The following is a 27,829-nucleotide window of genomic DNA, read 5'->3' on the forward strand; positions in this document are numbered from 1 at the left end:
TTCACCCGTGACAATCCATGAAACGACTAAGCAACACCATTCTTTCCTATGTCAGAGATATACATATACTTACCGTTTTCTCTTTTTCACAGGAACAATTATCGAGGAACACGAACACCACGGGGATATCTCTTAAAATTCTACCAATTAAATATATCTATATTCTAAATTAACAAAAATGCGTAAAAAATCACGGGAAGAAAAAGGCACTTCAAACGAACGTAGTTCAAGGCACGACAATTCAACGAGACGCGTGGTCATTTGGTCCCAACAGCAGTATTGCCAAAGCCGCCATATTAAATTATGCTACGAATGGTAAAACTCATATTCACACATAATCGACCGCGTTCCTTCTAGTTCTCTCTAATTATTACAGTTTATTTGTCCATCGAGCGTAACTTTCATCTACGATCTACCATAGATAATAAATATCTTAGACAGATATAGAAACCATTTGCATATGGTATAGCAAATGGAAACAAAGGGGACTATGTAAATAAAACATTTTTAGAGTCCCATAACAAAGAAGACCATTGACATTTTTCTTACACTTTATGAGACATGCATTTTGCATATGTACCATTTGAAAGATATAAAACTTTTAGTTATTCTAAAAGAAAAAAGAATATGTATAATTATAATATAAACAAGAAAAAAAAAAGAGAAAAAAGAAATAATTCATTTCGCTAGTAGTGACATCTAGTAATTTATTGATAAAATACTCTCTCAATATAAATGCCTATTATTTTTCTTATCTTATACGTTATTATTCTAAGATTAAACTTCTTCGTCTAGATAATTTTGATATTAAATGATATTAATCTGTGAATGCATATCATCTAACTACGAAAATTCTAATATCAGAGTAACATAATGTTTAAGAGTTCATTGAAAATATTTCTTATAAAAAGGATCCGAAGGAAAAGACATTGATGATTCACATACTCGTTCGAAGTCTTCATAGTACGAGAAAATTCCGTCGAGGCAGATCGAACGTTCTCTTCTTCCACGCTTTTTCCATCATCTAAAAATGGTGAGAACACTCTGTTTTATACATCGTTCGAGAGTGTTAGAAATTCGAGATTCTCATAAGAACTAGGGAAATAGAACGTTTTACAACCCTTCATTTCAGGTAGAATCGTTGAAAGTAGATCGACCAAAAAGGGGAAACTTTTATTGAATTGTTGCATTCTCAATTATAAATAATCTTAAAAAGCCTCATTTTTAGAATAGAATATTTTTTCTAAAATTTCTCTGCTTTATTACATACCCTTTTATTCTGGGACATAACAATGATTTATTGACAACCCTGACCCAACGTCATCAATTAAAAAATTTAGATAAAATCAATTGTTCATATTTGACACATGTTTTTTTTTTAGCACAATAAAATAATAGAAAATGTTTCCTGGTAAAAGAGTTCGCATGTATTGAATTTTGTTTTTTTTTTCTCTCTTTTTTTTATTTTTTTTATTTTTTTTTCTTTTTTTAACCTAACGACAATATTATATTACAAAGATAAGTTTGAATTGGAACGATTTACGGTGTAAAGGGAATTCTATGGGGTATCTTTGAAAGATATTTTTTCCAATCACATTTGAATTCAGATTTTCTTATGTAAATTTGACGATTGAGAATATATAATTAGAAGTAAAAAAAAAAAAAAAAAAAAGAATAGGATGTATGGTGGATTAGATTAATAGTGTAAAAAAAAAAAAAAAAAAAAAAAGAAAAAAAAAGGTGCAAAATGATGGAAGGTTTTTGAATTGAGCGCCATCTGATATTATGGCCCTCGGACTACTCCCATTCTCAAAGCAGTACATCGACATGAACCTCTCCGTAGTTTGTTTGCGTTCATCGGCTGTATGTATGAATTTCGTGGTGTTCGCAGGTTACAATAAAGCAGATAATTTTTCAATTAAAGTTGACTTAAGATTGGAATCGTAGTGTAGTGTGCGAAAACGATTAATCGCCGGATACGGAATCCATAACTGTTTAATGGATCCGACTATCGGTTGGTATCAACCGGAGCAGTTCGGCCCTGCTAAGGACTTATGGTTACACATTTGGGAAGCTGAGAAAGGTCTCGATATCTTAACCCTGAAGAACGATTCGTCGTCGAATGTGATGGGCGTTAAAATGCAACAGGATTTTATAGCTTTCGACTCGGTGAATAATCGTACGGGAGATCGTGGTCAGCAAAATACTTGCAATAGTTATTATAACCCATCACGTAGGAAAGGTGATAATCGTGCTAGTACCTACGGCATGAACTACAATTATGATGCCTTGGTCGGAGAATACGGTGGATGCCCGTGGCGTGTGCCTAATAAACATTATTCTAAAGGAGTTATTGGGTGAGCACTCTATCACCTAAGCCTTCTAACCCTTATTTATTATATTATTTCTACGATATCCATATACGGAGATATATGCTTTGTCCATATGGGCATTATAAGGTTAGGTACATTGCCATTCTACTTTACTGGTTCGATATTACAAAATTATTCCTACTTCCTTGAAAAAATCACAGTATGACTGGAGAGGTACGACCAACGATCGATCGATTTCCTACTTCGAGAACAAATGCTATACTTTACTGTTTATTTATTAGAATAAAAAAGAATTAGCTCTGTTAATAAGTCGTAGACCATGCCTCTTATAGGATATATAGTTACATAATAGAATATTTATGGAATCTGGAATTAATGATTAGTCAAAATAATTGACTTGAATGACATAGGCTTTTCTAAAATTTAATATTCTTTTTTTCTTTACCTATGATTATTCATTACAGCTCCATTTTTGACATGATCATTTATTTAACCAAAAAATTCTTACTAAATTATTTTCTGCAAAAATTTTGTTATACAATTTTTTATGCTCTCATACAATGGAAAAGTGATATATGTATAACATTGATATTTCACTAACATTTGTATCTGTATTTTAACAGGTAATGATAATAAGTAAATAATTAATGTATAATATATAATTTGAAATATAAATAAATATATATATATATATATATACATATAAAGAGAATATTGCATGTTACATTATTTGTAAATATTCAAAGACATTCATAAAAGGGTAATGTGCATTGAATTTTTTTATAATGATAACAAAACACAAAAACAGATATATTATTGATATTATATCAAACATATCATTTTCATGATAATATATGTTGTAAAAAATAATACATAACTAGCAAAGAGAATTAATTATACCTTAACATTGCATAAAACATCCAAATAATATTTTCTTACTTAGGTTACACGAAGAAATAGAAGATTTCTTTTCATATATGTGTCCATCCAATGAAGAACATAATTTAAGAATACGAGTGGTTAAACGTATAGAACAAGTAATATATGATCTTTGGCCGGATTCGAAAGTTGAAGTATTTGGAAGTTTTCGTACTGGTCTATATTTACCCACTAGGTATGTATTATAATAGAATTTTTATAATTGATCTTCTTTGATCTATTAATTGTGAGAATATAATATTTCTGTATTTCTTTTGCATCTATTATTTGAATTGAAATACACATAAACGTATATTGAATATCATTGTACGTGTTCTTTCTTCATTCTGATATATTGGCAATAATCATAATTTGTTTAAAAACAATAATTTTTACAGTGACATAGATTTAGTTGTAATTGGAATGTGGACAAATCTTCCACTACGTACATTGGAACGTGCTTTATTAGATCAAAATATCGCTGAACCATCTTCTTTAAAAGTTTTGGATAAGGCCAGTGTTCCAATTGTCAAACTTACCGATAAAGAGACAGAAATTAAAATAGACATTAGTTTTAACATGAATAATGGTGTAAAATCAGCAGAATTGATAAATTCTTTTAAAAGACGGTTTCCTGTATTAGAAAAGCTTGTTATGGTACTGAAACAATTTTTATTACAAAGAGATCTTAATGAAGTATTTACTGGTGGCATTTCTTCATACAGTTTAATACTTATGACCATCAGTTTTCTGCAAGTAAGTTTTAATAAATTAAGTAACTCTATATATATTACAACATTAGCTTTAAGTAAATTCATTATTTGTATAATTCATTACTTGTGTAATGAATTTAAGGGTGTATATAATGAAGAATGTATACTATAAAGAAATGAATACTTTTTTAGTTACATCCTAGACAAAATGCTTATTGCTCAAGTGCTAATTTGGGAGTATTATTGATTGAATTTTTGGAACTCTATGGTAGGAAATTCAATTATGTAAAAACAGGCATTCGAGTAAAAGATGGTGGTACTTACATATCTAAAGAAGAGGTAATGTATATTAATAATGTTTCCACTCCAATAGAAAAAGTACATATCAATGAAAAGTAATATATTATATCAGCAGAAATTAAATCTCAAATAATTCATCATCAATAAATATTTTTGTCTATTGATTATTTACATATTATAATATATCTTATGATCTTACCTATGTGAGAATATTTTTGAATGCTTTTTTTTTCTTTTTTTCTTTTTTTTTTCTTTTTTTTTTCTTTTTTTTTTTTTCTTTTATTAAATTATAGGTTCAACGAGACATGATAGATGGACATCGACCTTCTTTGTTATGCATAGAAGATCCACTTACACCTGGTAACGATATAGGTCGTAGTAGTTATGGTGCTCTGTATGTAAAAGATGCATTCGATTGGGCGTATTATGTTCTTTCTCAAGCAGTCAGTCCTTTAAATATTCTAGTTAATGATGCAAATAAAGTAAGGTAAGGTTGAATTAGATCATGATAGAGGTTATATATAACTCTCTATTACATTCATTTTGTCTGTGAAAAATTAAAAATTGTTATATAATTTTTTAAACAAAATTATCTTTATTGTACATGCAGTATATTGGGAAGAATAATTCGTGTGACAGATGAGGTAATAGAGTATCGTAGATGGATTAAAGAAACATTCCCAGTACCACTGAGTGAAGTGGACTCTCTGTCTAGCTCAACTGGATCTGATGCATCCACTCTCTCAGCACCAGCTAGTGACACGGTAAATTTGTTGATTTATCGTAAAAAATAACATTTCCCCTATATTATATAAAGTATAATAATAAGTTCACGATTAACATATAATAATGGTTTTGTTTTTTATTTTGAAGGATTCAGAATGTAGTCGTGGAAATTCACCAAATACAGGTGGAAAAGGAGAAGAAAATGCTAAAGAGCGGCATGTATTTAACAATCAACAACCTCATCATCATTCTCAATGGAAGAAACCCTTTAAAACAACTACTCACTGTATGTGAACTCGTTATGTGTAAAAAGAAATAATGATACATCTCCAGTATATACAATTATTCATTATATAAAAATATTATTTTTCACAGTAAATCATCAACACAGTTCTAGAGGAAATTATCGTGGAATAAATAATAATATAGGTGGACAAAATAAAATAAAACATAATCTTCACAGTAATGGTAGTCATAACAATAGCACTAGTCACAGTCCAAATTCAAGACCACACACATTGAAGAGAAAGAAACAATGCGTAACACACACACAGCGTGGTCCTGGAGATTGTGTACGGTGATGAATTGTGCAAAGTAATTTTGAACAATGTTAAAATATCACTTAAGACACGAGTTTAATATTATGATCGTGTGATAAAGCGACAGCAAATCATTTTTGTCACATATTAACTAAATCATTCTGTCGCGACATCATCCTTGTAAGTTTTCTCCATTCAGTCTGCAGAAGGGGTTAATATTTACAATTAAGCATTTGCAATTCGAATACGATATTATTCTTGACAGTACAAAAGATACCCCTGAAGTAGCTATATTTTTCATTTTCCAAGAATATATTTCACTCTGTACGAGAGCTTGTGTACCAAAGACGCGCGTACAGAATTGTAATATAATTCAAATTAGGCTAGGTTAAATTTTGTTTGCATTAATGCACATATTGCACATAAAGTAAGGAAAAAATGTAACAATATTTTGTTAAATATTGTTTTTAGCATTACACACTTATTGCCACCTTTGAATAGCAATTGTGTTCATACCCAGATAAAAACTCATTGTAATACATTTATATATAATACGATTGATATTTCTGAGTATTAGTTGCGGTACATTTTTCTTAAGAATTTCACAAAACTGTAAAACTTGCTCTTGTAGTTATGATAAAGACTTAGTTTTCTATATGAAACTATATTCTTATAATAAGAGGGTGAGAGAAAAAAAAAATGGTGATATTGGGACTTACCTAATGTAAATATTGTAATATACATAATCAAACATAGAAAAATAAGTCTAACAGTTATCTACTAAACTTTTTTATTTTGTATGTACCTAAAAAATAGTGTTTGTTACAGTAATATTATCACAGTAATATTTAATATGCATGTGAGAGCCACATTCATGAAAAAAAAAGAACTTCTTTTTGTAATATAATTCTGATAATAATAATTTAGTATATTTTTTGGATTTTATTGAAATCATAGGTTCGTAAATGGATAAAAAAAAAATTTTTATCAAAATAATGAAAAAAAATGTGCATAACTATTATAGCAATCTGCTTTCAATTTTTGTAGTATTTTCTTGAAAACGCAATTTTTGCAGATGTATTTATTTTGTATACAGCTTGTCTGATTTCTTAACAATGTTTGATATCTTTTATATCCCCCCAACAATATTGTATTACTCTTCAATAAAAAGACGGTATATGTCAGCACCACACAAAAACAGATCAATCAGTTATATATGACACTGCATTTTGTGAAAAATTCTATACAATATAATCTTCTGACAATATGCGAGAAGGCCTTGATATAATTTTAAAATGATTATGCTTGGGAATTGCTCTGTATTTATTTTAATACTGACAATGACATTCCAGTATTCAATAAGTTCTGATCAATTCAAAATTTTATAAATTGTCCATTTTACAGCATACAATTAGGTGCTAAAATATTAGAAATAAATTACTTTTTTATATAAAAAATTTTTGTATTCACACAAAATCTTATCTCATAGTCATTTATGTTCATAAAAGTTGAATATTCGGTAATATTAAAGTTTGTTTTTCTTTAAAATATATGCTGTTCATTCAGTATTTTATTATTATTTAATTACATTCATGAGTAAATTATGTTGTACGCTGTGGATGAATTCAATTAAAATATTAATTGTTTATTAAAAATGTTTTAATTTAAATACTTTTTACTAAATTCTTAACCATGTAATTCTTCTTTCAAGATCTCTTAGAATTTATTGTCTATTGAAACTATTAGAGAATAAACTAGAAAAGAGCAATATTTCAAATACTATATATGTCTTTATTATTATTATTTATTTGTCTGCAGATTTAAGTTAATATCATAAAAAACCTTATATATATATATAGAATTCTAATTAATTTTATATTAATATAGAGGCAGAAATTGTAATCTTAAAGTATTTATTTGAACTTCCTCAGACAATTTGTACACGGAACGTTCATATTAAGATACTGTACAATTATTTTTTCATCTACTTGTCCTAGTATAACATATATATTACTTATTATATTTTGCAGAAATTCCTGTTATGGGATTCATATCAAGTTTTATTATTCGGTCTAACATAGCAAGCTGATTATCCTCATCGAATGAAGCTGGTAGAGGTGGGAGTACTGAAATAAAAGATGAACATTTATCTTGGCCAAAATACACACATACACATTCACTATTATTAATAATATGAATATATTAAAAATGTGTGTAAAGTATATATATATATATATATACATATATATATGTAAAATTTTACCATATATTTTGTAGAACATATAATACCAAACAGCAGCACATGAAATCAATAATGCATATCCTAAACAAAGTTTCCACTCTCCTGTAGGTGCTTCCATTTCTGCAAATGTAGAGCAAAAACTGGCACGATATAATGCCTTTTTTTCATCTATTGAAAGTTTTTTCCAATCTCCTTTTTCTTTTTCTCTTAAAGCCTATATGAATAATGTAAATATATAAAACTTTCAATAAAGTACTTACTTTTTTTTTTTCTCAAGTTATTTTAATTAATAAATATAAATACCAGCACATCAGGAGTATTAGCTTTAAAACGAACTGCAGGCATTGGAAAATCTGTACGATCTATGTATGAAGGTGTATTATTAAATCCAGAACCAACGATATCTCTGTTACCAATAGTATTTAATGGATAATGTGAATTCCTCACAATATGCTTGCTTCCTTGATGAAAACAAGTTAGAATAGCACGACTGTTCATTAGGTTATTCATCTTGTGCTATAACATTATTGAAAACATAAAAATTTTATATCTTTTTCATTATCATGATATAAAATTTAATATATATTAATTAACAGAAACCTTATTATATACTCTTATTATCATATACTATTTACTATAATAAAAATTGTTTACAATGATTTTAATAAAAAAGTAAAATATGCTGCACCTAAAATTATTTTATAAGCAATTTAAAAAATTTATGTAATCTTCAATAAAGATTGATTATCTATTAAATATTTTTGTTAAAAAAGTACAAATGTCAAAAAAATACGTACAGACATATGTATATGCAATTTTTTTATATACTACGTACTATTGAACAGATTGTCGAAGTAAAAAGTATATAATTTAAAAAAATTGTTTAAAAAGAGTTTTCCATACTTTCTTATAATTTTAAATGGATATCTGATAAATTTCGAAAACAAGTAAAATCTTGTATGAATATATATGCAGGGAGTTATCTAACAACTAAATAACTGTTAAAATGAAAAGAACATATAGTATAATTAGAATTCTTAATTAATGAAAATCTTTCGTAACATAAATTTAATGTCATTTAGGAAAACTCTAAAATGAATCTCTAAAATAATATTAAAAATCGATGACTTACAGGTAAGACTTTACCCAAGATAACTAAAAAATGGCCGTCGACAGGACGATTATATCATACTTCTGCTATACTTTCTTGAAGTGTAACCAGAAGTTTACAAGTTCAATAGATATTCCGGGAACAGTCGGAATATGCGACCTCAGCGACAAATATGGACAAAATATGAACTACAAGTTCAATAGAGAAATTCTTCTTATACGCCTATTGTATCAATGGATAAGTTATGCAGATTATACTCCTCTCATACCTAACCTAATAATCGTGAGTATGAGATAGAAATTTTTATATATAATAAAAATAGTAATACATCTGACAAGTTATGCAATGTTTAAACGAATATACATTATTATTTAACTATTAGTTTATTGTATTCTGTATACATTATATATAGTTTAAATAATTATGAAATTTATTTTTAGGATTTATTAGCATAGACGAATAAACACATATTTACTAAATTTCTATTGGTCGTTGGATTTTATGTTTGTTTTTATTTAAGAATTAATCAATATAGCTGATACTGTTCTAAATATAACAATGTATTCGAAGTGAGGAGAAAATAAGATTTATAGATTTTGTAATTATTATTACAATATATTTCTGAAAAAAATGACGTGTCGTTTAATAATATAACATAAATTTAAAAGATTGTCTAAAAATTTGGTTAGATATATAGAATACAGATAGCGCTGTAACAGATCGATGGGATACGTTGGGCTTTCTTCAGTGCGTTTGTTTATGATCTTTGGTTAATTTTTGTTTCGCTTGGTGTTACGTGTAAATTTAAGAGGTTTAGTCAAATATTAGAAGAAAAAAACATGGAAAGATATTCGGAAAGACGTTCGGAAAGATATTCGGATAGGCATTTGGAAAGACGTTCAGAGAGACGTTCGGAAAGACGTTCGGAGAGACATTCGGAAAGACATTCGGAAAGACATTCGGATAGACGCTCTGATAAGCATTCGGATAAATATTCGGATAAATATTCGGATAAATATTCAGATAAATATTCGGATAAACATTCGGATAAGCATCCGGAGAAACGATCAGAAAAACATTCGGAAAAAAGGCATACAACAGACACAATGACGAACAATCGGAAAAGAACTGTTGATCTTCTGACAGCAAAAACAGGAGGAGCTTACATACCACCTGCCAAACTACGTATGATGCAAGCAAATATTACAGATAAGTCTGGTGCTGCTTATCAACGTATTGCTTGGGAGGCACTTAAAAAATCTATTCATGGTTGTATTAACAAAGTTAATGTTAGCAATATTGGCCTTATAACAAGAGAGCTTTTAAGAGAAAACATTGTCAGAGGGAGAGGTTTATTAGCTCGTTCTATTATACAAGCTCAAGCTGCTTCTCCAACTTTCACTCCTGTCTATGCAGCATTAACAGCCATTATTAATTCTAAATTTCCTAATATTGGAGAACTTATACTCAAACGTCTTATTATACAGTTCAAACGTGGTTTTCGTAGAAATGACAAACCTCTCTGTATATCATCTGGAACATTTGTTGCACATCTTTTAAATCAACGTGTAGCACATGAAATTTTACCTTTAGAAATTCTAACATTACTTGTAGAAACACCTACGGATGATTCTGTAGAAGTTGCTATAGCATTCTTAAAGGAATGTGGAATGAAATTAACAGAAGTATCTCGGAAAGGTATTGAGGCCATTTTTGAAATGTTGAGAAATATATTGCACGAGGGTCAATTAGATAAACGTGTACAATATATGATTGAAGTCATGTTTCAAATTCGAAAAGATGGTTTCAAAGATCATCAAGCAGTTCCCCAGGAATTAGATCTTGTTGAAGAAGAAAATCAATTCACGCATCTTATACAATTGGATGAAGCAATAGATTCACAAGATATTTTAAATGTTTTTAAGTTTGATAGTGATTATGTGGCTAATGAAGAAAAATATAAACAATTAAGCAAAGAAATTCTTGGTTCAGATGATAGTGATTCTGAAGCTGGTGAGGATGATGAAGAAAGTTCAGACGAAGATAGCAATGCAGAGACTACAGAGGAGAAAGAAGGTGTTATTGTAGATAATACAGAAACTAATTTAACTGCTCTTAGGAGAACTATTTATTTAACTATACATTCTTCACTTGATTTTGAAGAATGTGCTCATAAATTAATGAAGATGCAGCTAAAACCAGGACAAGAAATTGAGCTTTGTCATATGTTCTTAGATTGTTGTGCAGAAATGCGCACATATGAGAAGTTCTTTGGACTTTTAGCAGGACGATTTTGTGCCATTAACAAAATTTATGTGACACCATTTGAACAAATATTTCAAGATTCTTATCATACGATACATCGATTAGATACTAATAAGTTACGAAATGTATCAAAATTCTTTGCTCATTTATTATTTACCGATTCCATATCATGGGAAGTTTTGTCATGTATAAAATTAAATGAAGAAGATACTACGAGTTCAAATAGAATATTTATCAAAATATTATTCCAAGAACTATCTGAATATATGGGTCTTTCGAAGCTCAATCAAAGAGTTAAAGATGTGACATTGCAAGAAGCATTTAGTGGATTATTTCCTAGGGACAATCCAAAAAATACACGTTTTGCTATTAATTTTTTCACGTCTATTGGTTTAGGGGGTCTAACAGATGATTTAAGAGAACATCTTAAATCGTGATTATAAATTTTCAACGTATACATAATGATTTCATGTAGTATATCCTAATCTATAAGATAAAAACAAAATTGTAATATAAACTAATAAATATTTATATAAGTCATTTTTATACATATATATATATATATACAAAGAATGTTTGAATATTTGAACCTATGACTTTGAATTTCAAAATAAGATATAAGATTTTATAATTAAAATTTGCGCGCAAATATATTAGATCTGCCGAAAAATTCTCTTTGTTTATAAGGAAAAAAAAAATTTATAATACGTTGATTGCCGATTGGCGACGCGATGAATAATGAAAATACATAATTAGGGTAAACATCGATCCAATAAATTTTTTAAATAATACCATTGATTCCGTAGTGGTGGTTTAAAGACATTAATGCCGTACAGAATATGCAATTATAATTTTATTAATACAAGGAAAATATACATATTATTTGTACACATAACGATAAGTCACATTGAAACACGGTAGGCAAAGAAAAGGTGAACTAGAACAGTCGGCACAATATGTGGCCACTTTTTTAGTGCAATTTTTTGCTCTCATTCTTTCTACTATTTTGAATTTTTTTCGTAGCACTCTTTGCAAAATTGCCTTACATTTCGCATACCTCCCGGTTTCTTTTTAAGTTCATGACGATGTTTTTTCTGTACGCAATTTCTTGATGAAATGGAATCTTTATCATCAAAACATTTCACTAAATACATCTCTAACTTCATCCTAAAATCGGTGACTGAAATATTTTTTCGATTTGCTTGTTTGTATAATACCATTGAATTTATAACATAAGTATTTAGCAAAAGCTCTATTGCCAATTTTCTGTACCACTTTATAGTTTTTCGCAATGGTGAACTATAAGCAGTCATTTGATCAGACAAATCAACTGAAGATTTCCCTAAATTATAATCTATTACCATTTTTGACTTCTCATACTCATAGAAAAATGGTCTATGGGCTCTTGAAGGTCACCGAAAGATCCCTACCACGAAAATTTCATAAGACGTGTTTATATAACTCAACTTATCTGCTAGAAATAATATTTGAACATAATCCCATACTAAAATATTTATATTGGCGTTTTGTGTAAATCACATAAAATTTGCCCGGTAAATGTTTAAATTCTTTTATTATTATTGTTTTTTTTATTATTATTTTTGTTTCAAGACAAAAATAATTTTAGATTAGAATAAGCTTAACAACTTTAGTAAGCTACTAAAGTTAGTAACTTTAGCTAAAGTTAGAAAAGTAAGCTACTAAACTTGTACTGTTTAGTAAGCACTAATTGCTATTATTTTTCTCAGTCGTGATCGAATATTACCTGTTCGAAAAAAAAAAATTTCTGATACTATTTGGAAACAAATAATAGTAATTATTAAGATTTGGTTAGAGATCTAAAGCGTAAGTATATTTAATATAATAAATTAAGTGATAATGAAGATAATATTTGTATTTCATATATGAGGTTATTTATCCAGTCTTGACAACTATGATTTTAATACAATGTACATAATAACGTATATATTTCGTTAATAATCTGTATTAATTTATAAGTTTCGCCGTGATAAAAATAAGTTTTATTTACAAAGCGAATAATATTATTAGAAGCTTATCATATTAGTTTAACATTATCAAGCTAAAATATCATTTATTAATGCTAATTATTGATAACCATCTAATTTTTAAGAAGAACATTTTTCAAAAAGTATTATTTGAAGTTGAACTGTATTATCAATTGTTTTTTCATAAAACATCAAAGTATATTTTATATTATTTAACTAAATACAGTTTCTTCGAACTAGTATTTATATATTTTTTTATTTTCAATAATTTATTAACATATACATACATACATATATATATATATATATATATATATATTTATATATTTGTATATATATATATATATATACATATATATGTACAAATTGCTTTTACAGGTTATTTAATTACTTTTTAAAATAGGCAGTGAAGAATGTTACGAAACTTGAAAATTGTAATGTTACGAACTGTGGATAGAAAATTTATTTCTCGTAACAAGTACGTATAAAATGATTATGCCAAATTAAGAATAAAAGAAATTTATTATTAGCAAATAATAGCACTATTAAATTTAAATTTGTTGAAAATAATAATCTATTCAATTAAAATGCTTTAATATTTATTTTAATAATAAATATTAAAATTATAAATATATTAAATAAATTTTTAGTTCATCAGAAACACCTAAATATGTAACAAACAATGTAAGACCAATTGAATCTACTATAGATTCAAAAGAAATAGAATTTTTTGGAAAATTAAATAATAAATGGTGGGATCCCAATGGTCATTTAGCTCTTCTTCATATTATGAATCCTATTAGAATACAGTTTATACGAGATGGCTTAGCTAACACGGGCATTATTAAAGATGATACAAATTTACCTTTAAAAGGAACAAAGATTATTGATATTGGATGTGGTGGAGGAATATTCTCTGAACCATTAGCTAGAATAGGAGCAGAAGTAACTGGAATAGATAATTCGTTAGAATTGATAGATGTTGCAAAGGAACATGCTTTATTAGATTCCAGTTTATCAGGAAGATTAAATTATCTTCAAACTACTATTGAAGAATTTGAAAAAGAAAATACTGAGAAATATGATGCAGTAGTAGCTTCTGAAATTTTGGAACATGTATCTAATCAACAATTATTTCTTAAAGTAAGTACTTATAATATAAAATGAATTAAGCACCATAAAAAAAAGCTTCTTTATACTTTCTGGCTTTTATTTTTATTAGTCTTGTTCATCAGTTATAAAACCTGGAGGGTCACTGTTCATTACTACTATAAATAAAACTTTACTATCTTGGTTGGGTGCAATTATTGCCGGAGAGTATATATTGAAGTATGTGCCAATTGGAACACATGATTGGAACAAATTTATTTCGCCGGAGGAAGTTCAACGTTTCTTAGAAACTTGTAAGATATAGATTTAAATTTATTATTTAGTTAATTTAGATTTAAATTTAGTTACAAATTCTTAGTTGCATTATTTTGATAAAATATTTTTATATAACCATCAGGTGGTTTAAAGACAAAACTAATTCATGGGATAATTTTTAATCCAATGAAAAACGAATGGTCATGGTCATCAAATACTTCAATAAATTATGGGCTTCATGCAATCAAACAATAATAATCCAAAATTGCCCATATAATAATTATGATTTATAATATATAATTTACAAAAATCAAAATTTTTTTTTTTTTTTAATATGATATATAATTTTTACATGTATTTATATATCAATTTACATTTATATATAATAAAATATATGGTTTAAACGTCTTCAGGATATACAACACCAATTTGTTTTCTAAGTTCATCTTCTAATTTTGCAATTAATATAGATGTATTGTGAGACATTTTTGGGTGTTCTATCATACCTATACAAATAATAATATTTATTAAATTAAAAAAAAATTTTATATTGAGAGTTTATGGTAAAACAATAAAATACCTTTTTGAAGGCAAGTACGAATTGCAGCAACTTCATAAGACAATCCTGCGCTATTTATGAAATTCAATTCGTGCTTGACTTCTGGTAAGGAAACATGCACAGTACCACTTGGCAAATATACTTTAGGTGGACACCAAAAATTTGGTACACGTATCGTTCCTTTTTTTCCAATGATATAAGCTTCATTAGGCAAAGTTACTGAACTATGTGTTAGAATAGTGGCAGTACGATTTCCTTTATATAAAAGAGTTGTAGAAGTTGATATATCTATTCCTTCTTCATTTAAGAATCCAGCAGCTTTAATTGTGTGAGGCATTTCATTATCAAAAACCATGCAAACAAATTGCAAACAATATACACCTAAATCCAATATAGTACCACCACCCAAGCTTTTCATACTAAAATTATAACACAGAATATGTAAGATATACATAGTTACATAATATCTTTTTAGATTATTATAATTATTTAATATATTTATGGTAACAATAAATTATAAAGGGATATTATTAAAATTATAAAAAAAATATATCTATTTACATACTTGAGTCTTTCAACATTTTCTAAATTAAATCCAAATGGAACGATAACTTGATGTATTTCTCCTATATTGCCAGATGAAATTTCTTTTTGAATAGCATCATAAACTGGGAAAAAACGACTCCATACTGCTTCCATGAGGAAAAGATTTTTACTTTTTGCAAATTCTATTAATTCTGTTGTTTGCTTCAAATTCATTGTTAATGGTTTTTCACAAAGAACATGTTTCCCATGCTCTAGCATTAACTTTGCTGTTTCAAAGTGTTGAGGATTCAATGTTGCAATATATACAACCTCTAATAAATATTACAATTATAAAAATTATATAATTATTCTTTATATAAACATTTTTTAAAGTATAATAATATATGACTATATACCAATATCTTTATTTTTTGCTAATGTTGCATAATTATCATAAGCATTTTTAATATTGTGAAGTGTCGCGAAAGCTTGTGCCCTTGAAAAATCTCGTGCAGCAACACCAATTACTTCATGTTCTTCTTTGGGTAGTGTTGCTAAAGCTGTTACAAAGTCATGTGAAATTTTTCCAGCACTAATTATACCCCAACGTGTAGCCATCTAATTAGAAATATAAACTCTTAAGATATGTACATATTTGGTTCTAGTATTAATTTTGCAAATTTGAATTATATAAAAATATCAATTATTTACCTTCGGTAAAATTTTATATATTTTATATAAAAAATGTTTTTGATAGAATTTTTTTATAAAATTATAAGTAGTTTTAATAATTGATTAATTACTTACTTTGCAAAAATTATATTAATTCCTTGTATTTTTTTGAACTGTTACGTTTTGCAGATAATTATTATATGAACGAACAACCTTCATATGTCTGTTAGATAAGGAAATATATATCAACTACAATAATATATATGTGTATATCATACACATGATAACCGTATAAGAAATTACAAAAAAAATTAAGATTGTACTTATCTTCAGTTATTCACACTTATAATATAATATAACTTATAATATAACAAGAATATTACAATCTAAATATTAAACTATTAAAATATATTATTCATGCAATTAAACAATAATAATTCAAAATTGCCCATTGATAAATGATTACACATTTGTTCATATTATTCGTATGAATTTAATAAAATAGTATAATTTTTACATACATACATAAAAACAGAATAAATCTTTCTATGAGTAAAGCTTTACAATTGTTATGTAATAATAAATTAATATTAATGATATCGCATTAAATGAATTATTGTATTAATATGCTATGTGATAAAAAAAGAAGTTTAAATGTTAAAGCACGCTTAAATTTCGAAATATATATATATATATATATATTAATTTAATTTTTTGACAAATATATATATATATGTCATATGTCATTCAATAAAGATTTGAAGGCACGCCATGTTTTATACTACGAGTGTAAATACAATGTCTAAATAATTTGAAAAAAAATTATTCGTCAATTATTAGAAAAATATTACCACTATATATATATATATATATATATGGTAAATTATAGTAGTAAATTATATATATAGTGGTCTTATTACTATTGATAAACTAATAATCGAATTAATTTTTCAAAAGAAGAGGAAAAATTGAAAAGTAAAAAGTACTATTACCAACATACAATGTATTTTTAATGGAAAACGACCCTTATGACAAAAAATAAATAAAATATATCTTTGGTCATTAATTACTGATGATGAAAATTTTTACTTCATGCGGCTTAATATAGCTTTTTCGTATTTCAAATTATTCTTATTTGAACCTATTTTATAATGAAAAAATATTAATATGTTTCGGTAATATTCCTATATAGTGAAAATTTGACAAGCCAATAATATCTCTGCAGAGACATTGATGACCGCAGGTATATGTACACGTCACGTGATATATTATAAACGTTGTCCAGTCACAATCGAGATTTTCGGTAAACTAAAAGAGAACGTTTTTTTGTCGTCGTTCGTTAATACATTCGTGGCTCTTATCATGCGCATTGTTCATCATATAATTTATTAAATTATTACGTCGAGGAAGTCATTTGATTAATTTGATCGAATTTGTTTATTATTCTGCTTTGTCATTTTGATTGATTCTATTCTCTCACACTCACTTTGCGCAAAAGGCTAACATGGACGGTAATAAAGATGAGGCAGAAAGATGTATTGAACTTGCTGAACGTTATTTGCGTGAAAAAAAATTCGAAGATGCGGAAAAATTCATACGTAAAGCACAAAAGCTTTATCCAACGCAAAAAACAGAAGGTGAGAGGAAGAATTGTCTATAAGATTTCATTACTTCACTTTCAAACTTTGTATTGGTATAAACAATTACTTAGTACCAATTACGGATATTATTTAGAAATATAATCAATACTGTAATTTAAATATGAAACATGAATTTCTTTATTCTACAATGATACATATAATTGGCATATTGTATTGAATTGAAATGAAATTAAATAATTAACTCATTGTGTATTCTGTAGAACAGATAACTTGTTAATAGTATAAGCATATATTATTTTCATAGATCTATTAACAAAAGTTACATCTCTATTAAAACAAAATGTGAAAACTGAATCAGAACCTACCGTTAGAAAGAGACATAATGTTAATAAGGAAAATTCTCAAGCTCAAGCTACCACTGAATATACAAAAGATCAACTTGAAGCAGTAAAAAGGTATATATATGTTTATATATAATTGTATTGTATTTAATACATAAGATAGTTTTAAAAAATTGCAAATTTATATACATAAAAAAGTATTGATAAATCTAAATATATATGTATGTATATATATATATATATACACAGACATGCTTATCATTGTTTGATCTTATAAATAACATTTATAGAATTAAGAAATGTAAAGATTATTATGAAATTTTGGGAGTAAGTAAAGATGCAACAGATAGCGATATTAAAAAAGCTTATAAAAAGTTGGCACTTCAATTACATCCTGACAAAAACAAAGCTCCAGGAGCTGCAGAATCATTTAAAGGTAAACCATCTTATGAAAAATTTTAACGATTTAAGAAAAATAATCAAATAAAAAATGATATAATTTTAAAATCAAGCCATTGGAAATGCTGTTGCTATTCTTACGGATGTTGAAAAACGGAAACAATATGATCTTTATGGTCCTGAAGAGGAACGACTACAAAGTAGTCAAGCTCGTCAGAATCATACACATTATAATTACACACGAGGTTTTGAAGGTAATCAAATATTAAAAGATTTTAATAAAAATACATATTAAAATATTTTTAACTGCATTTTAAATAATATAACTTAATAAATAATAATAATAAATAATAATACTTTATTAAATATAAATAATAATAAACAATACATTATGTAGCTGATATCACAGCCGAAGAATTATTTAATATGTTCTTTGGTGGAGGAATACCTCAGCAAGAATTTTATATGAGACGTACAGGTGGTAGATGGATGAGACAGCAAGAAGCACAAGCTCAAAATGCTCATTCTCAGGTATTAAGAAAAAGATATATATATTGATAAGTGTTATTTAATAAGTTATATATAGAATATTATCAATACCTGTTAATCTTTCAGCAAGCAAATGGATATACAACATTTGTCCAATCATTGCTTCTTTTGTTGTTAATATTGATATCTATGATGAGCAGTTTTTTTATATCAGATCCTATATATAGTCTACATCCTAGTGCGTAAGTAATTTATTATTAATTATCACGTGAATAAGTTCTTATTAAATGATTTTGAGACTGAAAAAGAATTGTGTAAAATTTATTTCAAACTATTAAAATATTAATTTTTTGTAGCAAATATTCTATAGCAAGGAACACCAAGCAATTGAATATACCATATTATGTCAAGGAAAATTTTCATACCGAATATCAAGGCAGTTTGCATAGATTAGAAATATCCGTTCAGGAAGAATTTTTATTGAACTTGAGACAAGCATGTTATAGGGAAAGAAATTACAGTATGTATATTCATGATTTGTTCTGTTCTTAGAATGGAATATATATATTATAGAATTTATATTATAAAAATATTATATATTAAAACTTTATTATTCTCTTATTATTTGTAGAAGACGCACTGTTATGGAAGGCTCGTAGTTTTCAAGATCAAGAGATGTTTATTAAAGCTAGAAACATTGATACACCTTCTTGTAAAAGATTACAAACTTTGCAATCTTCATAGCATATTCATGTAACTCATTAGAATTGTGTTGTAGATAGATGTATATTATATTCACGCGTGCATATTTATTTTGAGTGTGACGCAGGACGTTGAGTTATATGTTCGTATCTACTGTCATACATCGCGCGCCTTGCATAGCCTGTCATTAATAATATGGACCATGCATGATGTTTGATCCGTATCTAAATTGTTAATTGTTTGCTAGAAGATTAAATTTGAATAGCCCATTTAATGGTAATTTTACTAGTAAAATGATATTGAATTTATATTATATAACTAAATGAGATAAATTTAGCTTTTTTTAGATAGATCGAGTCAGTCAGGATAGCATAAAAGTTATTTATTTTCGTAGATTGAACAATGTCATTTACGACTTAGAAATTGTTCATATAATCTTAAATTTTTTAATAAACATCAGAAATTTTTAGTTTTTAAAAATTCGGTTTGCTATAGTAATATAAATGAAAAAAATATCTTAAAGTTATGTAAAGTTATGTAAAGTTTTATTGTTTTATTTCTTTTTATTTTTTTTTTTTTTATATATATATATATAAACACCTATGTTTCTAAAAAAAGACTCTTCTCTTGGCAATGATGGTAATAAGTAATGTATATACCATCTAGGCATGTTGATAAAGAAGCAAATTATTAAAAAATGTAAATTGTCTTATTAAGTTAAATGCAGAGCTGTCAAGATTGAAGTTTCCACTATAAAGTATTATTAATTTCTGCAATTATTGTCAGAATTAAGTTCTAAAATTAATTCGACATAAAAATTATCTAAATAACGTATAATTGTTATAAAACTGTATTTAATATAATTTAAATGCATTATAATGCATCCTATCCTATATATTATTTTGTTTGAAACGCTATGGATAAAACAAAAATTATTTCCAATGCATTATAAAATTTGATTCTGTCAATATATGCAGGGAAATAATGTACAAGTGTCTGCTTTTATAAGATTAAATGCAGAGATTTTAATTCTTTCCCAAAGTAGACCAGTTAGGTATATATCTTATTGCATTATAAACTTTTATATGAAAATAGATGATAAATAGTTGTTATCAAAGAGATTTGTATGTAGTTACAAATCATAAAGAATGGATCTTTAAAAATAAATAAATAATGCAAATATAATACACGGAAATTAGATAAACATTTTTAAGCTCGATATAGTCTATTTGTTGTTAATTATTTATTTATAACCTTTATTATATGTTTTAGACGAACAACATTCTATTATTAGATTATGGTGAAATGAAATAGAGCATAGCTTATCTAATATTATACATTATTATTTTAGATCACTTTAATATATACATATTTAATCTTAATCATTGTGTAATGATTTAGATTATTTCAACAATAATACACATATCTCGATGAAAGTGTATTGCGTTGAGACACAATATCTCTTTATATTGATGCAATATATGCAAATTTTAGTAAATATAAAAAATTCCAATTCTTCATATAATCGTCATTATATATTAAGAAATTATAATAACGTATTCTATTTCTCCAATTCTTTCATTATAATTATTTATTTACATATAAAATATTATTAAGCAATGATTTATGTATTACGTACGTCACAAAATATTATTACTTGACTGCAAAATAAAGATATTCTCAGCAAGTAATGATTTCTTATTAATGCACAGTCGTTGATAGCTATCATAAATCGATCATAATAATAACAACTTGTAATATTTGATTAAATAATATAGAAATGAGAGAGAAAAATTTGTATTTTATGGAAATTAGTATGGCTCACAATTTACGATCATTTATCTATATAACTTACAGGATGGACATATCGACTTACCGGAATCACCGGAATTTGTTTCTTCATCAACATGGCCTCGCTATTGTATTGGAGACTATACTATATATCAAGGTCCTTCCGGTTAACGGATAGAAAATTAAATTAAAATAAATTACAGAGGAAACAATAAATGCAAAGACGGTCATTATAATAACGCTTGCGCTCGATATAAACCAATCATTATATCTTGATGCATCGTCTTGTTGTCGTAAGGTTTGCTTACGATGCCTTGCTTCAAAACGTCGTCAAATTTCATTTCAAACTTTTTTGAACGGGGGTTAACAAGATTAACGTCATACAATTTTATTATTCCTCGGTCATTTCTCTGACCTCACCTTTAACCAGTAAGTTTGATCTTCGAATAACCATAACACGTTCTTTCGCAATGCTTTCGCAAAATGCTCGGACGTTGAAAATAAAATAAAATAAAAAAAAAAAAAAAATAAAAATAAAAAAATAATAATAAAAGAAATAAAAAGAAATGTCTCCTTGTGCTAGAACGCACATCATTGTTTCTGTATTTCGCAAAATCAAATATTTTCGTCCGATTGATTTTACAATCTTTTCCACTTACAGCAAATACATATACATATTTCAGATAACGGAAAAACGAGTCGACTCTTCTTTAATGATTGCAGTCGTACGATTGCTGGTATAGCGAAGGTACGTGACGCATTATCAAGCAGGGGTTATCGTGTCGAACGATAAACACATTGACCTAAGAAATCTCCAGAAGAAATGGAGAGGATGGTAGATCATCGTGGTAATGAGGCAGACGACCGAACGATAAAAAATCAAAGAAAGGCACGTGACTGAAGAAAACGTCATTGCGAATTGAGGGAAAGAGATCATAGTTCTTTCTTTTTTTCTCTCTCTCACAATATATATCCATATATATATATATATATATGCATGTATATATATATATATATGTATGTATGTATGTATGTATCTATACAGGGAATCATATAATGTGAAAATTTATCCTCCTATACGTATTAATTTAAACGAGTATATTTTTTATATGATTTATTTTTTTTTCAAAAGTATTTCACCTAAAATATGTTAAGGAGACATATTATATGGAGTTCAATATGTACTTGTGTGCGTCCGTTTGTGTTTGTATATATAATCACAATGCATTTCTATTTCATGGCTAAGCTCTTTTGAAACTGTCGAATGAAACACACAGACAAGTTAAATCGATAATACTTTTTCTAAGGAAATGGATTATCAGCATTACGTTAAATGCAGCAAACAGCTGCAGACGAGCGAAAGGGCATACGATAACAGAAGGATTTCTATGGAATTGATGGAAGAAGAGGAATATGAAGAAGAGGAGGAGGAAGAAGAAGAAGAAGAAGAAGAAGAAGAGAAGAAGATGGTATCGAATCGTCACGCGAATCCAAAGATTAAAACTGAGACGAGACTCGGTCTGTGCTCCGTTTGTCATCTTAGCATTGCCGATAGAACTTCTAATGAGACGAACGCTGCTTTCGAACGAGCTTCTTTTTCTTCCCAAGGACATCTCTTGTGTCGTCGTTGCATAGAACACTTTTCCTTTCAATCAGGTCAACGCCACGTAACGCAGATATCTTTGATTCCATCCTCTCGTATTATTTTTTTTTTTTTAATTTTTTCTCACCCAACCCTATTCTTCTTATTACGTTTATAATTTAACATGTCAAGTGCTACGTCAGTGGCACCGATGACCGTTGTTTCTTTTATAAACGCATGATATGAGAATAATAAGTACAAACGAATTGCGACAACGACAAGAACCGATATATACCCAAATATGGTAGATAAAGTAAAAAAAAAAAATCTTGAACTTTACAATAACACGATGTCTATCTGTAGGAGGGAACAAAGCGATGACTTGTAAAGTTGAAGTACCCGAATCAATGATCACCTCCTATTCTAATGATTCTAATGTGGAACAAAGCGATGGCAGATATCATCAGCAACACAGTTATTACAATATAATACGGAAGGGCGAACAAGATCGATGTAATAACGAATTTAAATTTAATGGACAGACTACGTGGGAATACTCTCGTAGACCGATACGCTGTCCTTGCATCGATTGCGACGTTAACATTGCATTTTCGGCACTTACGCATCATTTCCTTTTTGATCATCCGGAAGTACCTATTCTGAGCGTTGAATCTGGTGTGAAAAGCACATTGATCATTAGTTTCGAAGCACTCTCTTATGATACCAGTCGATGTTTAGCACTTCTATTGGTATCTGGTAAATTATCGTGAGTATAACAATTATAACATCGATGAACTTTAATCGATTTTGATTAAGTAACAAGCACTTTTACTTAATTCGGCTTAACCGGTAGAACGTATGTGAATTTAATGTGAATTTATATGTTATTACAAGAGATTCTGCTTCAAGAGTATTCAATGGTAATCAGATCAATCCTAAATACCGGAATCGTCTACCTCTTCCGCTATTAGCTGCTCGCTTAAATTCCATAAATCATTATTCACCTTCTGACGAGGTTTATACTCGTGGAGAAGGTCAATACGAAAAGAATATAATAATCGTCTGGGTCGCGGGATTGGATATTGGAAATGCCACAAATATTCTCCGATGTAGTATTCAAGTACGTTGACCTATTCATTATTCACGATATTATCAAATATACGTTAAAGGAACAAAAGCTCTTTGAACAGGCCGTGGATAATATCGATACTGAAAGTGTCCGATCATTAACGTACACGGGTCCAATAAATTCACTGAGGACAGCTCAACGACCGCGAGAAGTTTTTTTAAATGGTGATTGTATCGTTCTTCACGAAGGCTTGATCAGTCATATTACTTCCGGATGTACCAATCTCAACGTGAATGTTATCATTCATTAGTCACGTTTTCATAATTGAAAAATATCTACCACAGCAATCGCTAAATGAAACAATAAGATTATTTGAAATATTAGATATTCATAATGTGATGCACATTAATAACGAGGGAACGCTCGTTTACGATATTCCATTATTGTGAAAGATACAACAAGAATATGATTTAACAAGAACACCATATAGAAATACTGTATTGATATAAAAAAATTATATATATATATATATATATATATATATATATATATATATACATATGTATATATATAAAAGATAAGAATACAAAATTGCTATACGTATCACAAGCTGGTCATAGCAGGAGGACGGGCATATGCCTTAGGAATAAAACCATATTTCCGAGTTTTGGGTGCATACGCCCAAAGCCAACCATCGACCGTTTGATTTCCCAAATCTGCATATATCCAGTCGGCTCGTCTTACTGACAAATCATCTGGCGCCTGCGCCTTATAATCATAAAGTACAACTAATTCGGTGCCAGGAGTTTCTTCTCTGAAGTCTCGTAAACTTTTCTGTTGTAATTGTTCACTTCCCGTTATATTTCCATTACCAGTCTCTTTTAAATAAATATTATATAATTAGGATTTTAAAGTAATTTGAGCGATCGAAAAATATGTGTTTTGCATAATAATGATTCGCTACTTTTATACCTAGTAATTTATACTTGTCTATTGTAATTTTAATAATAAATATATATATATATATACCAAAATTTGTTATTTATATATATATATATATAAAAGGTAAACCAACCTAAAGTATGCGTTTCCGTAGACGTTGTTGTCGTTGCAGCGGTACCTGTTGTCGCGTACGAATGAAGTACGTGTCCTGGATAAACAAATCCAGATGGTACAAATCCTTCGTTACCATCGCAATGTCTAAGCACCCAAAACCAGTCAGGGTCATCTCTATTGAGGACTGTCACAAATTCTCCTCTTTCCACGCTTACATCATTTTCATCTCTTGCCACAAATGTATATAACACAATATACCTTCCAGCTGAAGGATCCTTAAAATTATATTAAAAATATATTAACTTAAAATTTATATACAGTCAAATTAATTTAAATAATTATTTGAAATTAATATTATAATCAGATTATTATAAGGATATACCTTGAAAAAGGGATGAACATCTGGTTGAGAAGATATAGTTTGTATAGAATTTTGTGATTGAGTAATATTAGATCTATTAATATTTATATCTGCAGTTACAACATTGCGAGTATAACTTTCACAATCTGATGCTGATCCTGTATCAGTTTGTTGTACATCTAATGCTTGAGAACGACCTGTACTTGAAATATCACCATCACCCTCATTAGATCTAGGCAATTTTTTTTTAACATTATTCATAAGAGTAGCAAGAGTTAATTCAGCTAACTGTGACGTATAAGGTGCACAGTAAGAATGTGGTACGAATCCTTCCATACGTGTGTCAGCTGCTATTACATATACCCAGTCATTTTCTCTATATAATACATTTACAACCTAAATTGAATGAAGAAAAAAAGTCAAATAAAATATCAAGTAAAGTGAGTTAAAATGGTTTAAAATATAATATAAACTCTAACTTGTCCTCTTTTGACTTGGAGCTCATCATCAACGCATGGAGTAAAGTCATGAACTATAACCATTTTACTATCCGGAGAAAGTCCATTTTCTTTTTCTATACCAACTCTTACTAAAGTTTCTATACTGGCACTTCCTGTTATACGACCAGGTGGTAATGGGGCTCTGGTTCCTACGCCAAGTCCTGTACCTCCTGCACCAACGCAGTCCTTTTCCAAGTTAAAGTTATGAATTCCAGCTATATAAGATAATAATATAATAAATTAGTCTATGAGAATAGAATAGCATTGACAATTTTGAATAAGATATTGATATAAAATTAATCTAATTCATGGATATAAACTTATTCTTATACATTATTATCTCAGGTATTGTTAAATATTAAAATTAATTGATATATTATAGATCACACAGTTAAAATTTTTTAACATTATATCTATATACAAGTTAGTTTTAGAAACATCTTGTTAAATTCGTGAACAATAAATCCAATGCAACAGGTGAATACCATTTTTTGTTACCTAAAGATACGGTCGTCTAACTGTAAGACATTTGTTCACCAAAAGATAAAAGTTCCTTTTCTTATCTTTACTCACGTTTCTTTTTTTTCCCTCGACGTATGCGTACTGGACATAAGAAAGCCATCCCTCTATGTTCAACAGCAGAACACGCAGAAAATTACATTTCCAAATAACCGATCGTTAATTGCATTGAGTTCATGGAACCAGCAATGCGATCGGATAGAGCAAAGCGGACATTGATCTCTTTCTCTTTTCTTTGAATATTAATCCTTTTTGTAGAGTTCACTGGGATAAATATTAATAAGATAAAGAAATCAAAGTTAATCTCTTTATTAATTTACTGACCGAAGGAATACATTGAACTGAATGAATTTTTAAATGTTTAATTAAAACAACGTTAAAAGTAGAAATCGTGAGCGTGCAACGCGACACCTGCAATTGCTTGACCTGTCCTCCTGGCTCTGTCCCACTCTCTGTCCTGTCTGTTCTGACCCCTTCTTCTGATTCTCCTGATGAAATCCATAAGTTGGTGGTAGTATGTCCCACAGATAGACGGCGCTTTAGGATCACACGAGGTAGGATCTATGATTGATTTTTCTAAATCGCTAAGCGTACTCTTTCATTTTTTCTCTCTCTCTCTCTCTCTCTCTCTCTTCCACGATATTTTCCAAGTGCATCTTTCACGATTAAAGGAAGACATATTTTCTCTCGTTAAAAAAAAAAGAAAAAAAGAAAAAAAAACTTTTTTTGTACTATTCAATTTTTTTCTCTTTTCGTCTTCTTTTACAATTACACATTATTTTGTGTCTGCTACCAATGAGAATATGATACGATATGATTACAACAAGGACTTCATTTTTGACAAATTATTATAGTAAATAAATTATTACGGTAACAGAGGAAGAATTTCTTTGATGTTATCGAAATTGTATTTTATTTTCTCAAGTAACACAAAATTGGCGAAGATAAGAAGATTTTTTTCCTATAACAGTTCTTTACGTTTTACATTTAAAGATCCGCAATCGTATGTTCACGCGTGTGTGTGCGTGTGTGTATGTGTATGAGTGTTTGTCTGTTAAATTTGTTGTATGCGTGTATGTAGTGTACTTGTGTCACATATGTCGTGATTTTGTCGATCGATATAGATCAATTGTGTCTGCATGCAT

The 27,829-nt window shown here is 28.2% G+C and overlaps 8 protein-coding genes across 12 annotated transcripts; 5 read left to right on the top strand and 3 right to left on the bottom strand.

Moving 5' to 3' along the window:
- Nucleotides 1–1,793: 1,793 nt before the first annotated feature.
- On the top strand, nucleotides 1,794–6,727 carry LOC124424354 (terminal nucleotidyltransferase 4B-like). Its single transcript, XM_046963267.1, has 8 exons — nucleotides 1,794–2,357; nucleotides 3,277–3,447; nucleotides 3,650–4,007; nucleotides 4,157–4,303; nucleotides 4,558–4,751; nucleotides 4,875–5,028; nucleotides 5,138–5,276; nucleotides 5,366–6,727. Exons 1-8 carry the CDS (start codon nucleotides 1,999–2,001, stop codon nucleotides 5,569–5,571), a joined length of 1,728 nt encoding a protein of 575 aa, XP_046819223.1. The 5' UTR covers nucleotides 1,794–1,998; the 3' UTR covers nucleotides 5,572–6,727.
- A 698-nt stretch (nucleotides 6,728–7,425) lies between these two features.
- On the bottom strand, nucleotides 7,426–9,045 carry LOC124424361. The gene is made up of 4 exons (XM_046963282.1): nucleotides 8,904–9,045; nucleotides 8,075–8,287; nucleotides 7,793–7,985; nucleotides 7,426–7,655 (listed from the first exon to the last, which is right to left on the bottom strand). The coding sequence occupies exons 2-4, from the start codon at nucleotides 8,279–8,281 to the stop codon at nucleotides 7,540–7,542; spliced, it is 516 nt and encodes a 171-aa protein (XP_046819238.1). The 5' UTR covers nucleotides 8,282–8,287; nucleotides 8,904–9,045; the 3' UTR covers nucleotides 7,426–7,539.
- A 31-nt stretch (nucleotides 9,046–9,076) lies between these two features.
- LOC124424360 (ubiquinone biosynthesis O-methyltransferase, mitochondrial-like) lies at nucleotides 9,077–14,946 on the top strand. Of its 4 annotated transcripts, none has more exons than XM_046963278.1 (5): nucleotides 9,077–9,164; nucleotides 13,532–13,631; nucleotides 13,804–14,296; nucleotides 14,376–14,556; nucleotides 14,661–14,946. In XM_046963278.1, the coding sequence occupies exons 2-5, from the start codon at nucleotides 13,567–13,569 to the stop codon at nucleotides 14,771–14,773; spliced, it is 852 nt and encodes a 283-aa protein (XP_046819234.1). In that variant the 5' UTR covers nucleotides 9,077–9,164; nucleotides 13,532–13,566; the 3' UTR covers nucleotides 14,774–14,946. The 4 variants fall into 4 exon arrangements, with proteins under 4 accessions (XP_046819234.1, XP_046819237.1, XP_046819233.1 ...); XM_046963281.1 differs by having other exon boundaries at nucleotides 9,119–9,164; nucleotides 13,557–13,631; XM_046963277.1 differs by lacking the exon at nucleotides 9,077–9,164 and adding an exon at nucleotides 12,861–12,992.
- Nucleotides 9,238–11,687, top strand: LOC124424353 (pre-mRNA-splicing factor CWC22 homolog). Its single transcript, XM_046963266.1, has one exon. The coding sequence runs from the start codon at nucleotides 9,722–9,724 to the stop codon at nucleotides 11,582–11,584; it is 1,863 nt and encodes a 620-aa protein (XP_046819222.1). The 5' UTR covers nucleotides 9,238–9,721; the 3' UTR covers nucleotides 11,585–11,687.
- On the bottom strand, nucleotides 14,791–16,814 carry LOC124424359 (trans-1,2-dihydrobenzene-1,2-diol dehydrogenase-like). Its single transcript, XM_046963276.1, has 6 exons — nucleotides 16,796–16,814; nucleotides 16,410–16,497; nucleotides 16,019–16,220; nucleotides 15,643–15,934; nucleotides 15,099–15,496; nucleotides 14,791–15,024 (listed from the first exon to the last, which is right to left on the bottom strand). The coding sequence occupies exons 3-6, from the start codon at nucleotides 16,218–16,220 to the stop codon at nucleotides 14,918–14,920; spliced, it is 999 nt and encodes a 332-aa protein (XP_046819232.1). The 5' UTR covers nucleotides 16,410–16,497; nucleotides 16,796–16,814; the 3' UTR covers nucleotides 14,791–14,917.
- Nucleotides 16,815–17,549: 735 nt separating this feature from the next.
- LOC124424358 (dnaJ homolog subfamily B member 12) lies at nucleotides 17,550–21,600 on the top strand. The gene is made up of 8 exons (XM_046963275.1): nucleotides 17,550–17,911; nucleotides 18,180–18,330; nucleotides 18,507–18,652; nucleotides 18,729–18,869; nucleotides 19,013–19,146; nucleotides 19,231–19,346; nucleotides 19,461–19,624; nucleotides 19,736–21,600. The coding sequence occupies exons 1-8, from the start codon at nucleotides 17,779–17,781 to the stop codon at nucleotides 19,846–19,848; spliced, it is 1,098 nt and encodes a 365-aa protein (XP_046819231.1). The 5' UTR covers nucleotides 17,550–17,778; the 3' UTR covers nucleotides 19,849–21,600.
- An 82-nt stretch (nucleotides 21,601–21,682) lies between these two features.
- Nucleotides 21,683–24,746, top strand: LOC124424357. The gene is made up of 5 exons (XM_046963274.1): nucleotides 21,683–22,026; nucleotides 22,281–23,253; nucleotides 23,543–23,945; nucleotides 24,074–24,299; nucleotides 24,370–24,746. The coding sequence occupies exons 2-5, from the start codon at nucleotides 22,908–22,910 to the stop codon at nucleotides 24,556–24,558; spliced, it is 1,164 nt and encodes a 387-aa protein (XP_046819230.1). The 5' UTR covers nucleotides 21,683–22,026; nucleotides 22,281–22,907; the 3' UTR covers nucleotides 24,559–24,746.
- LOC124424356 (SH3 domain-containing protein Dlish) lies at nucleotides 24,582–27,437 on the bottom strand. 2 transcript variants are annotated; one of them, XM_046963273.1, is made up of 6 exons: nucleotides 26,739–27,437; nucleotides 26,145–26,380; nucleotides 25,687–26,061; nucleotides 25,324–25,579; nucleotides 24,849–25,126; nucleotides 24,582–24,598 (listed from the first exon to the last, which is right to left on the bottom strand). In XM_046963273.1, exons 1-5 carry the CDS (start codon nucleotides 26,785–26,787, stop codon nucleotides 24,852–24,854), a joined length of 1,191 nt encoding a protein of 396 aa, XP_046819229.1. In that variant the 5' UTR covers nucleotides 26,788–27,437; the 3' UTR covers nucleotides 24,582–24,598; nucleotides 24,849–24,851. The 2 variants fall into 2 exon arrangements, with proteins under 2 accessions (XP_046819229.1, XP_046819228.1); XM_046963272.1 differs by lacking the exon at nucleotides 24,582–24,598 and having other exon boundaries at nucleotides 24,749–25,126.
- Nucleotides 27,438–27,829: the final 392 nt, after the last annotated feature.

This window comes from Vespa crabro, chromosome 5 (assembly GCF_910589235.1).
Source record: "Vespa crabro chromosome 5, iyVesCrab1.2, whole genome shotgun sequence".
Taxonomy (NCBI): domain Eukaryota; kingdom Metazoa; phylum Arthropoda; class Insecta; order Hymenoptera; family Vespidae; genus Vespa; species Vespa crabro.